The 14,544-nt window shown below is 39.6% G+C and overlaps 1 protein-coding gene across 1 annotated transcript in view; it reads right to left on the minus strand.

The window, feature by feature from the left end:
- Nucleotides 1–3,280: 3,280 nt before the first annotated feature.
- The window catches only part of NAMPT (nicotinamide phosphoribosyltransferase), a 34,028-nt gene continuing 22,764 nt past the window's right edge, over nt 3,281–14,544 (minus strand). The window contains exons 7-11 of the mRNA XM_084791220.1: nt 13,067–13,292; nt 11,374–11,493; nt 7,613–7,753; nt 6,124–6,258; nt 3,281–4,465 (exon numbers count right to left, since the gene is read on the minus strand). Of these exons, the coding sequence (XP_084647346.1) occupies nt 4,355–4,465; nt 6,124–6,258; nt 7,613–7,753; nt 11,374–11,493; nt 13,067–13,292 (733 nt within the window). The 3' untranslated portion in view covers nt 3,281–4,354. The remainder of the gene's footprint in view (nt 4,466–6,123; nt 6,259–7,612; nt 7,754–11,373; nt 11,494–13,066; nt 13,293–14,544) is intronic.

Below are 14,544 nucleotides of genomic sequence, written 5' to 3' on the forward strand. Positions count from 1 at the left end.
AGATCTGGACTGCAGTGACAGCTAAGCTTTGCCTTTTATAATTTCCTGCTCGGAGTGTGAGCAGCTTTCCGTGGAGTGTCCCAGGGGCTGGAAGGTCTACTGGCTCATGGTCATCCTGAAGGGTGGGGTAGACTCCTAGGGAGCCTGTTTTAGAGCAGCAGCATCTCTGTCCATCATGGCCCTAAACATTTAGTTTACCCCATTTTGGAGAACATCTCTAGGCAAAAGTTTGCTGTTTGTTGACCTTCCATCTGTACTTAGACTCTGACCTTGTAATTTCTTTGCTGCTTGGTCCAGTCCTCGGAAACCAGTGAGTGCTTGGTGCTGCTTACTTGCACAGATGTCAGGTGTTTTCAGTCTCCTACATCATTTGGTCAGACTTTTTTTTCTTCTGGGGAGATGTAGACAGGATTTCACTAGCTAACTCAGGCTGACCGCAAACTCACCACCCTCCTGCTTCACCTCTATAGTGCTGTTCAGAGTCCAAAGCACACAGCTGCTTCTGGGCTTCTTGCTTTCAGCTCTTGAGCTTAATTTCTATCCCTAACAGCCATGACCCAGGGAGTGAGTCAGTGAAACCAGGAAGCTTAGAGCAGGTCCATTGTGTTTATGTATTCGCAATTAAGATGTTTTATGGGAAGAGGGTCCACAGCTGTCATCAACTCTGAGGGCTGAGGATTTGAACTTGGGTCTCCAGGCTTGTGTAGCATGCCTTTCTACTTACTAAGCTGTCTCTCCCCAGACAAAACTTTCCTGTGATTCTATTATTACTTCTTTCTCTTTATGATGCTGATCAGTATCCTTTGTTTGCTTATGCTTATGCCCCGTAACCTTCAGAAGTTCACCGCAAGTTGGTCTTGAGTCGTTCTGTATTAGGTTGAGATTCCTTTTCTGGAAAATGTAAGGTAGTGGAGTATCTCAGCTTTCAGGCTCTAGCTTGTGTTTCAACTACTCAATCCTTACCACCATAGCACGCTAAGGCATGAAAACAACGGTGACCATAACTAAATGAATGGGCAGTGCTATGTTCCAATAAAATTATTTGCAAACCAGATAGTGGGTTGCATTGCCAGAAGGGGTGGAATGGGTGTTGCCAACTTCTCCACACTCTTCAGAGTTGTCTCCTCCATTGAACATGAGCGCACGCACGCATGCACGCACGCACGCGCGCACACACACACACACACACCCTACCTAGAGGACTTCCTGTATCCAACTCTGTGTTCTCCAAATAACCATTTACTCTCTGCATCTAAATGTCCCCAAGTCCCCCGAACCCCCACCACTCTTAGTAAATGGTTCTGCTATCCAGAGCTGCTGAGGGCTGAAAACGGTGTGATCCTCAACATGCCTGCCTCTCTCATCCTCTACTTCTTCGGAGATACCTAGAAGAGGTAGGTCTGGAAATGGCACTTGACACACACAGTCAAATTTAACATTTCACTAATAGAACTAGATTTTATTTCCATGTTTATTACATGTTTGTCTTTGATGCTGAGTACATATTAGAATTGACTTAACATACAACTTGTTCGAAAGTTTGATAGTCTCCACTGAATGGGTTAAAAAGGAATGTAAAACTACAAAACTCTAGTTTCATCTTGAGTTCTAAATTATGGTAAATACAACAACAAATATCTTGCTATTTTTCTCTAATTTTCCAAGATGGATTTCACTATAAAAGCTTTTTTGTTTCAAGGAAGGAAGAAAGGAAGGAAGGAAGGAAGGACTACTCATAAAAACCTTTTTAAGTTTAGGGTACAAATAGAAGCCTTAACACAAAATCCTACTGCCTGCTTAAAGTCATGAATTGAGTCTAGTGTCATAAATCTGCATATGCAATTTGCTTTTGTCAGGGATGGTCAGGCCAATCTAAGGGTGACACACGAATTAACTCCATTTGACATTCATGTTAACCATTTGGTATTCAGAATGGGGATGGCTAAATACTGCTTCGTGACAGAAATTAAAAATTAATCAGTTCCAAGGGTACCGAGCCAAGATAAATGCTCACTCCACTTCTGGACCCACAATGTACACAAACGGAGTCCACTAGTCTTCACTGTATGTTTCCAGACAAAACTGCTATGTGGAGCTGGTGGAGTTCACATAACACAAACATACTGATTGTAGTGTGATATTAATGGCAATTTTCTGTAGTATTCTGTAAGCCTTGTAGCATATTTTGTGAAGCTGTATCTCTCCTTTCTGGGATTAGAGTCTAGGGTCTATATAGCTCAGGCTGGTTTTGAACTCAACAATCCTCCTGTGTATGTACCTCTCAAGTACTGTGATTACCACTGCCTATCCCTACCTCATCCAGGACATGCCTTTTTAGTGCTATTCATCTTAGGGACATTTTAATTTTCTTGAGCCAGGTAGCACAGGCTAGCCTGGACTTTGCTATGAAGTCAAGGATGATGCTGGGTTCTGATTTCTCTGTCTCCACTTCAGTTCTGGGACTACAGGCATGTAGCACACCACACCCAGACTACTTGGCTACATTAAAAAAAAAAATCAGTTTAAAATATATGTATTTTAGACCATGTATTACAGGATAAGGATTACTAAGACTGAGTACTGCTCACTGTGCAAAAACTTCTAATTTATCTCATTATTAATATGCTTTCTCACATAACTGTTTTAGATGATTTATGGCTTATAAAACTTCATCTTAATGGCAAGTTGTTAAAACTTTTCTAAATGAGGTTTCTGGTATCAGATTCTTAAATGAGAAAGAGGAAAAACTCCATAAATTCACCTTCCTCCCCTCCCAGAAAAACCAACATTTCTCTTAAGATGCAAAGGCAGGCTCCTTTCTTAGAACACAGGCCAGCGAGCTTTCTGTGTTTGTTTAGTGAACTCAGAAGTGCACATTCCAGGCTTTGTGGACTATTTGTCTTTACTGCAACTACTCAGTTTCTGCCACTGAAATGGGAGGCAGCCTTAGGCAGGGTGTAATTACAAATGAAGGAGCAGTGTGAAGTTGGCCTGCAGGGAACTGGCCAACCCCACCTTAGAACTGATGCAGTGTCACCTCCAAGAGGTTAGTGTCTTGTTGGGTGTGATGGCTGACTCAGGATCTAGCAGTAAATCATATGAACACAGGTGATGAATATTTTAAATTTGGCTAAATCTCTGCATTAAATAATCTTCTTCTAGTAAGAATTAATTATGTTTTCCATTGGGGATAACATCGAGAAATTGCCTAAGTATTAGTTACTAAGGGTTTAATTTAAAATTAAATGATTTTAAATCATTTAAAAATAAATGATGTCCATACAGTTTAATATCCAATTTAATTTTTAAAAAACTTAATGAAAATATAACAGAATCAAGACATTTAAAATAAACACACTCACTACCCACTCCAGCAATTCATTTAAGTCATACCAACTCTAGAATATGAAAAATAAATTCAGAAGTGTAATTACTTTAAAATACACTGCTTCCACTTTAATATTTTACATTTATGTATATAGTCTATAGTGGAAGCAGAAATTCTCTCTAAAAACATTATCTCCTTAAAATCTTGAGGTGCAATTAGAGCCACAGGCAATATCTGACATATAAAATTGCAGAACAGGCCTTTCGAATTTGGCATCACTGGTACAATACAATGACCAAGGTGAAGAACTGTACAATGCCTAGACACTCGAGTAAGAATCATTATTCTCTTCGATGTAGAATGACTAATGCAAATTCTACAAGGGCAGTGAGATTAGTAATTCTGTTGGGTATATGTCCTGACATAATTTCCAAATGTACAACAACACAAACAACTTCGTTAAGGCCATGTTTTATTTGCTGATTAATGGACAAAAGGCAATGTAATTTATTTTCAAGTATTTTCTTGAAAGTCTGTGCTCATAAAAATCATGAAAAGTTGGAAACGACTGTTAAATCACTGAAACTTTAAATATATCTTACACAATCTCGTTTGTACAAAAATACAAGTTAAATATAAACATAAAGCAGTCATGGTAATTTTATGCAAATCTGTTTTATGTGATCTGTAGTTATATATAAAAGTTTCTTGGTTCTGTTATTTGTGAAAAGATCAACACCAGATTGAGTTACTATCTATTAGCAAAGGGCCCTAAAAAGCTTACTTTAGCCATTAATCTTGTACATGGTTATAAGTCTTTCCTAATTTGAGATCATCTAAACACTGAGAAAAAGAAAATAAAAAGGGCAGTATGTCCATAAACCAACAAATAATCTGGCTGCAATGTATTATAAACACAAACCCACACATCTGTACAATGGACATGTTATTCCACACACACAGGCACACACACACGTGCATGTACGTCTACACACACTGCACACATAACAAGCAGGCTGAACAAGCCTAGTGAGGTGCCACATCCTGCTCGATGTTCAGCTGTGCATTTTTTCTGACTTCATCAAATGAATAGCTTTTTGTCACCTTCCCATTCTTGAAAACTGTATGGAGAAGATCCTGTAGAATGTAAATTTCATTATTAAAAAGACCATTACCAAATATTCAAGTCATGCTTTGATGAATTTACCTAAGAGGTCAACTTATAATAGTAAGATTATGAGAAAACATTCTTAGGCCTGTTTTCTTAAAAGGAGAAACAAAACAACAGATGCTTCATCTTTTCACTATTGAAGAAATATGTTTGCTTGGAGGTGGCCCTAGCAATTATTATTCATAAAATCTGGCCAACAACCTAGACCTATCATTCTGCAAGTTTAATAAATGTGTTAGCCATTCAATTTTGGCCTTAAAAAAGGGATCAGATTCCCAAACACAAGATAGAGACAGTCAGGTATTGATTTCTGTCTCATTATAGTGACCAAGGTACATGAAGGCTGTTCCTTCAAAGTCACTGAGGACTAAGCAGAGCACGAGGGCTGGATCTTCCTTGGGCTCTGCAAAGCCCAGTTTCTACATGAAAAACCCACTGAAGCTCATCTTAATTTCCTTTCTCATGAGACACAATACTAGCTGGAATATTGTGTGCTCCAAATGACAGTGTTCTAGATGTAGCATTTTCTTTTATAAGTTTCAATATAAACTAGCAGAGAATGCTGGGTTTTATGTGCTAACCAAAATGTCTCCACGATCATTACCATTGTACTCTGACTGGACAGCAGACTGGACTGATGCTCACACACGTATTTCCTTTCACATCACCTCAACTGGCTTTGCCTCATTTGAGATGACCCAATACAGCAGAACCTTGGTAGCTCCAATTGTTACGTGAAACCTTCTCAAAGCACGGCTGGTGGACTACATATCTAAAAGCCTAATGTACAAGTTCACATGGTTTTTACAAAAAGATTATCTTATTAATTCCAACCCCAAACCTTAGAAGACATAGTTGTTGAAGCAGTCTAATTTGCACAGTACCAAAGCATCACAACAGCACTAAATGCGCCTTTGTTTGTGGAGAACACAAACACTCATGACACGCTTTTCCTCTCCAACTGCATCCCTCCTTCCATCTAGTGGCTTCGGCATCCATCGTCTTTTAACCCTTTCGTACACAGTTTTAAGTGTGCTTATGCTGAAAGCCATCAGGTCACATGACCTATGTCAGCACACATACTGGATGATGTTTCCAGTTTGGTTAACTAGAATAAAAAAAACTCAGTTACAGCTTTCCCATCTGCTAATTATATAATCTGAATGACCCACTCCATTTCTATGATACTAAGACAACTAGCTTTTTTTTAAGCTCAGAATTTCTTGAGACTCATGAAAACCTTCTAAAACAGTCATTAAGTTCTAAACACATCTTTTCAAAAAGTTTGGTATATGGTTATTTGGTCTATTATAAAATTACAATATTTTTCAATAATACAAGTAGTTATGTGAAGTCCAATAGCAACATCTAAACCAAGTATTCTTTGCTATGCTTCTCCAGAAATGAGTCACTGCTAGCTGACAGTAAGATTAAGACCAAATACGTACAAAAGCCTGTTAAAGGTCATCAATATCTATCATGCTGGTCACTGTGGAAAAAAAATTATTTCAATGCCAGAAAACTGTTGTGAAAACAATGTCAAAGTGTAACATAAAACTCCTTTTTCTTAATTTGAAAAGCCAGTTCAGTGCTGTTGTGAAAACTCCAGTCAGACGACACTTACTTGGCCATATTCCTCAAGGTCCCCTTTCCCTTCCTCCAGTGTAACGAAGTTTCCCGTGGGCGTCCTGTGTAAAGACAACCGGCCCTTTTTTGACCTTTTGTTGGGATCAGCAACTGGATCCTTAAAAACATTAACCTGAAATCCAAATTAAGAGAAAAACAATACGTCATCTTCCACCAAATGTCTCTGAAAGCATGTATACAGTTCAATGCTAGAGCTCTCGCCAGCACACATAAGGCTTTGGGTTGGATCTCTAGCTAAAACCCAAGCTTGTTTGTTTGTTTTTAAGTGTATTATATACAAGTTTAAAAAGTCTGTAATGTTGCATGTGTAACTGTATCAGTCTAGAACTGGCTGTTAGAACTCATTAATTAACCTGTTTCCTTTGAAATAGTCATGTTATGGAAACCCAAATCTGGGGTATCTTTTATAGGATGATTTGGATAGACATGCATTTACACATGGTAGAGAGAACTAGAGTGTTTAAGATAAAGATATTTTTGTTCCATAAACTCTTCCTTTTGCTACTTTATTCCCTTCACTCTAGTAAGAGCTCAGAGGTGGGTTTGGCAATCAAGTCCAGCCAGGGCCACTACACTGCAAGACCCTGAATCAGAACACAAAAGGCTTAAAAAATCTGAAGACAAGGGAAAGGGGGAAGAGGGTGGGAGTGGGAAAAGAGGAAGGGGGCTGTGTTTGGGATGTAAACAAACAAACAAACAGAATCTGAAGCAAGTTTATTTTAGGACCAGAAAAATCAGGGGCAAACCACTAACAGATGGCACCAGGAATTGCAGTGGCATGGAAGAGCAACAGATAACCCAGAGTTCTCTGGAATCTCCAAAGAAAGGTGGTACACAGGCTTTCTTCAGGGTGTTTGTTTATACTTGCTGTGTGCATGTATGTGATGGTGGTCAAAGTACAACTCTGTAGAGTTGGTTCTCTCCTCCACCTCTATGTGGGTTCTGCGGATTGAACTCTGGTTACCACACTTGCAAGGAAAACAACTCTGCTGAGCCATCAAGGCTGCTCTATTTTTCAGGGCTCACAGCATTCCCTGACCCCTACTCCACAGATTCCTCAGTCTTTAAGAGGCGATGAAAGATGAAAGGGAGGGCCTCCTAGCTACGCTATGGCAATGGAACATGACTCTGGTATCAAAATCAGAAGCTCAAACTCCAACCTCATAAGTCTTGACAGTGATTATTGTCAGTACTTAATGGCCAAGGTAGCTGACAATCTAACCCAAATAGAACCAACTCCTTTATACAAAGGCATATACCAAAACAGTGACAATGACTGACCAACACTCTTTCTCTTAAATTCTTCAGTTTATTGGTTCCCCCATTTCTTTTGTTACTCCTATGTCTTTCTTTCCCTGGTTCTAAGTTAGGTAGTGCCCATCAACATCATATTGTCCTTTGACTATGGCACTCACTGCACTTTCCCCAGATTCATGGAACAGGAGAAGAAAAGCTGAAGGACATACCCCGAGGCCATTGGTTACAACATAGCTGCATTTGAAGGAGCAGTTCAAGAGGTCTCTTGTTAACTTTTGCAGCAAAGCTCCGCCAGAACCAAAGGAAACATTCTCAATGCTCCATTTTTTCTGTTTCATTCCCTCTACAATCTAGAAGATAAAAAACAAGCAAACACATGGTCTAGAAGATGATGCAGGTTATTTCCAAAGGACAATATTGTGAAACTCTACAGTTGTTTTGTACCAGTCAATACTTAGATAAGCCTAGGCAGACAATAGCACATACTTTCTTTCTAAAGTCTCTCATTGCGAAAAAGGCAGGCTGAAACAGGTGTGAGGAAAGAGGGGGTTTCACCTGCAGTTTTTCATTGCATTGTCTTTGCAGTTGGGCTGTGGGAGTGAAGAGGAATGAGGAAATTGTATATAGTTACGGCTTTGTAAGCTCTCTCTCCCAGCCACCTCAGAAAAAAATTACTGCCCAATGCCATTAACCATAGCTGAATACTTGCTCCAAATTACTAGACTCTAGGGATTTCTAGTCATCACGAATAAATCACAATGCACTGTGTTACTACATGTGACAGATATTATATACACAGTAATGAGTATGTGAGTCAGTTGTTATTGGCAGGAGCATGTAATACTTCTTGTATGTAACACCAGTGACACTGCCTGGTCCTCCAGTGCATAAACAAGACAATGGATGATGCTCTCTAGGTGTTAGGACTTAAGACTACATCTCTGGGAAAGGATGATTATGAGGCAGTGGGAGAGACCTGCATGGTACACAGTTCTGCTGCTTTATATAGTTTTGTCAAGGGATGTAAGATTTAAAAACTACGTTGTCAGTGTCACCTATGTTTTTTAAGGTACTGATTTACCAATCGCATACCTTATTTACAAACAAATCCAATCATGTTCTCCATAGAAACAGTAAATGAAATTTATTAACAGTTTTATTTTTTTGATTCATGAAAATAGCTATGTTTTGTTTAAAAGGCCTATTTAAAATGCATTTCTGAAGTGATTAAAATAGGTCAGTTATAGCTTTGAAACGAATCTTTTACACATGTCCCCACATATCATTTACATGCTCTCCTGCCATACTGTCTCAAATTAACCTTTTCTCTTGAATTTCAACATTGTAAAAGGAATCAGAACCCCAAACAGCCTCATGTTAGTAATCCAACAAAGAGAAATGCAATCACGTTTAATATTCCAACCACCTAATTCTTGTATGGATTTTTTAAAAAACCAAACTGTTTTTCAGTAAGACTTAAGGTAAACCACACACAGTTTAATAAAGTGATTCCTTCAGCTTTTATACAAATTTAGCCTGGTGTCTGCTGTGCTCTGCAGGAGGCCTGGGGCTTCTTGTGCTCACAGAGAAGCACCATGGAACAGAGATGCAAACACACCGGACTGCCTCTTCCAGAAGACAGATACAGAACCTGCTCCCTGCCAGGAAGGCTAACAGCAGATGTGGTTAACAGCCTAGTGACTTTTGCACTTTCTGTGTGGCTGACACCACATCCAATCTTCCCCCAGGGCCCTTAAGCTTGCCAACCTACAGAACTTACTGTAGGCACCATCTTTATAGAAGATGTCATATTACTTTATGAAGTGTGTCTTCAGCTTTACTGTACAAATAAGATTCACCAGAAAAGCAAATTCTCCAAATTGTGCTGTGCTTAAATATGACTACAGTAAAGTACCTGGGGCCAGACTTTTGAAGTATGAACCAACAACTACCTAGTTGTGTTGAACTGAACTACCTTCTTGCTGCCTGAGGACTGTTAGCTGTGGTGGTCACAAAGGCTCTGCCCCAGCCAACACACTGCCCAAACCCAAAGGTGTACGAGGACCTAAACACAGAGCTTACACTGGGGGGACTATGAATGAAGTGAGTTTCAATATGAAACCATCCGAGAGATGTAGCCTGAAGGGTTCCCAGATCCGGGTGCAGGACAGCTGAAGGAGAGGGAATGCCTCATCGACCTGAACAGAGACAGTGCGATGTAACACCCTGAGCAGAAACACCTTGGGACTCTGTTAGATGTCAAAGAAACCCTACCTCTATGGACTTTGAGGGGTCAGTACTATTTCAATCATATTAGTAAGTCTGTGTAGTGTAGAGAGCCTAACAGTACACAAGGAGATCTAGTCCCCAGGACACCAATGGAAAAGGACACTGTTTTGTGTAATAGAAGTGAGACTTTGGGCCAAGCTTCTTAAGCAGATTTGTTCTGGTTCACAGTGGAAGCTAGAGCAGGATGCTGCAGGAGAATGAACATCGATGGGGAATCTAAGGGCGAGTGAGGCTGGCAGTCAAGGAGGGAGGGCGGTTTGTTAGATAAAGCGCCACCCCTCCATTTTTATCAAAATGAAGGAATCTGATTAGCATATGTAGAGAGGAACTGTTAAGATGAATTCTGTTTCTTGGTTCTAAAACCACACACATTTCACTTCCAACATGAAAAACTCAGGTACTATTCTCTGGGTGTGGATTTCTTCCACCCACTTCTCCAAACTACTTTGCTTTGAGAACCAATTTAAGATATTATTCCTATACCCATGAATGCATTTGCATTAACAGAAAACTGTACATCACATTCGGATAGAGTTGGCTGCTACTGTGACACAAGCCTATTGTGACACAGACAGGGAGAGGGAACTGTAACTGAAGAATTGCCCAGATTAGACCAGCCTGTGGTCATGTCTATGGGACATTTTCTTAATTGCTAATTGATACAGGAGGGCCCATCCCACCGTGAACAGTGCCACTCCCAGAGAGGTGGCCTGAGCTGTCCTGAGACAGGTAGCTGAATGACGGGGTTTAGAACAAGTCAATGTGCCATCCCCAGTTTCTATAGTCAAGGTTCCCCCCATTCCCCTGTAGGCTGTCCTGCCAGTACTTAATTCCTTTTCACACAATCATGTCACATGATTAGCTACAGCTGTCATTGTGAAACAACCTATAGTCACAGGAAAAGGGAACTTCAACTGAAGCTTCTAATGTCCCAAGACCCAGTGTCTTTAAGCTAAGGGAGTTCCCACTTAAGCAAGGCAGTTTGAGAAAACAGGCAGAAGCACCTTCATTCTGCTCTTACCAACCCCCAGAACCTCACTGTGGAACACAGGAAACCACAAAAATCCCATTATACACCAAAGCACTCATCTTCAACTCAACCTTTGGAAAACCTGGGCACTGGCTTGACTCAAACTGTCTTACAGTTTCTTTGCCTACTGTGATAAAATACCCCAAGAAAGCAATTCAAGGCTGGAGACAGGTTTATTTGGCTCACATCCAAGTCACAGTCCCTCACTATGGGGAAGTCAAGACAGCACAGGACTCAGCCCTAGGGAATTGTGCAGTCCACAATAGATGTGTCTTCCTACCTCAATGTGATCGAAATACCACCACAAGCTCACACACCCACCTGATCTAGATGATTCCTCAGTGAGAGTGTTCCCAAGTGACTCTAGATCTGCCGTGCTGACAACAAACACCAGTTCTTATACACTTTGAGCTCTCCAAACCAAAGCCTTTATTTCCATTTCTCTTTAGACTTGTAGTAGAAGGTACTTATGGAGGCTTTGGCTGCCATCTCAGTACTTTAAGCTACTATTATTGCTAAACTTTAAGTGCTACACAAAGACATTTATCATCCACCATAAGTCTTTTAAAGAAAATAACTGCATTTAAATTTTAATAGGCTGTTTATGAATAAAAAGGATTTCCTTCTTGAAACACTGATGCAAACACATACCTCCTGTAAAGTATTGATGTCCACGCCATCTCCTTGAATGACTCTAAGATAAGGCGGCAACAACCTGTAGCCCTTTGAGTTCTCAGTAACAGGAAACTTCTTGCCTAAAATATCTAAGACCTGAATGAAAAACAAATAAAAGAAACGCATGACATAAGAAAACTGGGGTGGAGGGGGGGTATGCTTCCTAAGCTAAAAAAGGTTGAACGATTTTGAGAATAAAAAAGTTAAATTACTTAAATAATCTTAATTAAACCACATATAAAGTTGTATAAAATTTGGTTTCAATACCTTTCAATCACATTAGAAACAGGCATGTTCTTTCCTATTCAGTCAATTTATATCATTAAAGTTGCACAAACGAGTTTTCCTTCACATCTTTCAAACTACACAGATTCAGGGAAAAAACCATAATAGTAAAACATCACCTATTTGAAAGAATGTAGGGCACGGCACGACACTCATCATTATGCCTTTGATTGGGGCTTATTCTGCTTGTGGCCAACAGTTCTGCTTGCTTAATATTTGTCTGACATTGAGTCACAACAGCGAGAGAAAAGGCAACATCAGAGTAAGATGGAAACAAGCATATGTAATGTGTAGTTTGTCCAACGCTCTTGGCTCCATTAAAGCTAACTTCTGTGTATTAACCCACTCTTTCCAGTGACTGCTGCTCAGAATTTAATAGCAGCTTGCATTTAACAGATTTGAAACCTTGATAAGAGACACTTATCAGACACACTCCCTTCCCACAATAATTATTTCCTTTTCTGATACAAATTGCTTAAAGATCTTAATAAAAATATTCCATGTAAATGACTTTCTTTATTCTTATAGCTTTCCAATGGAAATGTAAATGCTGTTTAGTTTGTCAAAAGTAAAATACTTCAGGCTAAGGCATTGAGACTGGGCTGTTTACAGAATAAAAAAGACCTCCTGTAATTTATAGCCCAGTTCCTGCAAGTAAATAGTGACTAGTGACATGTCATTTGCTCATTAGCTGCGAACAGTTGTATAGAACTCCAGGCAGAGGCCTACATTGGATACCAGGACCCTATTTCCATGTTTTTCAACCTTGATTTCCTCCTTTAAACAGAGACAGTAAGAGCTACCAGAATTTGTTTTGTTTTAAAGATTAAAGAAAACATTTTGGTGTGAAGCACTGCATGGTAGTTCTCTAGTAGAAGGCACCAATGAACGCCTGCTGTGACGAATACTTTGTAAAAAAGGCAAACCAGGCCCTGAACAGTAAATAAGCCTTTCTGCTTATTAGAGAAGCAGTACTATCTCCATCAGGCAGACCTTGAAGCGGGTTTGAATTATCTGTATTCCTTATGACTCTGAACACACGCCTTCTGTACTAGCAACTTCAAAGTTGTAACAGTGATTTCTAATAAATGGAACAGACCACAAGCAAGCTGATTAAAGAGCGAGCCTGATTAAGGTGGTGACACTACTAACTCTGAAGGCACATAGGAAGTATTCAGCAGCCCTTAACCGGCTACTTGACAATATAGAAGTAAACTAACCTTTATATCTTTTCTCTGTAATTAAAATGTGACCTTGGGAAAATTTATTGCTCTGTCTCTGAGTTAAAACTCTGAAAAATAGGAGACTTCTTGAAATGATGTCTACCCAGATGAGTAGCGAAGCAGCTGGTATACAGGCACTAATGGTATAGATCACAACTTACCTTCAACACAGTGTCCAGTGGGTTTCCAGAATCAGGTCTAATGATAAGTGGTGCCTCTGTACTTCTCGATACTATTAAATGCCTTAGGTCTTCACCCCATATTTTCTCACACGCATTATAGATGTCATAGCTATCGCTGACTACAGACACAGGCACTGATGAGAACTGTGTTACTATGTGTTCAAAAGCATCTTTTTCGTGGTCTTTCCCCCAAGCTGTTATGGTACTAGAAAACAAAGTGAAAGTACAGATTGACTCAGACAGACATACAACCTGTTTCTGAAGCATCCTTAACCACTTTACTCATCACACCACATTTCAGTGTCACAGGGAAGGAGATCAGTTAGTGAAGTGCACATCAGAAGGCAAATGAGATACTTGGGCCAAACCACTCCTTGGCCACTTCGTTGTTAGCACAAGTTTATTATATTCACTTAGTAGTTATTATCACTTAGCTCTGAAATCAGTAGCTAATCAATAGCAAAGCAAGTTTAGTTTCAGCATCCCTCATTCTACTCAGTCTGTGAGCTAAAAGCATACACAGACTTCCAAGACGTTAGGAAGTGGGGATACATGCTCCCCGAAGTGGGGATACATGCTCCCATTTTTGCTTGGCAACACTAGCACTTGGTTCTTTTCTACGAATTTCTGAAACTGTATACCAAACGACACATCTGTCTGTTTTATCTTCCAAAATCTTACACTTAGAAGTAATTATTTATACTGTATAAACAGTATATACTATGTAACTATAATTGTTTTATCTTAAAATGCCCAGTAATAGGCAACGATACAGTTTACTGATAGGTTCCTTATTAATATGTGCTCAAAGAACAAGAATTTTTTTTTGAACAAGAATATTAACAGTTAGTTTAAGTATAATGTAATTTAAGACAGAAAGCGAAATGTAAAAGCTTCTATTAGGAAAGAATGACTTATGACCTTGCCAAAGGCCCACAGTGGCCCACTGCACCAAGCAACTAAGGGCAAACCTGACACCATGAGCCGTATTTCATTCCTCCTTTAAGATGATTTTTTTCAGGTATTCCTTGATGAAGATGGGAAGCCAACTAACTATATTCAATGAACTCAGAAGTTGTAACTTTAGGTTATTCTTTTTATCCTAAAAGGCTAAAGTAAACACCTTTTCTCTGTCAGTGGTCGTTAGGGGTAGTTAGCAGGTGAATTTGAGGACTATAAATAAGACTATACTCACTGAAATCAAGAAAAGGTCTATTTATACAAGTCACATCATAGTGAACACTTCTTATAAACCAGTGGCTATGACATCACACTTCATGCTATGGGGAAGCATGTCTGCATGCTACAGGGAAGACACAGATGAGAAGCCCACTTTCATCAAAATGGCTCCTGTCCTAAGTCAGAGAATTAAACTCAGGGGTTACCAACCCTAGAGATCCACAACGCAGAGCAAACTGCTAGTCTTAATGTAGTTTAAGGAGCTCCTACTGAGTAAG

The sequence above is a fragment of the Acomys minous genome (genome assembly GCF_964271855.1).
Source record: "Acomys minous genome assembly, chromosome: 8".
In the NCBI taxonomy this organism is placed as follows: Eukaryota; Metazoa; Chordata; class Mammalia; order Rodentia; family Muridae; genus Acomys; species Acomys minous.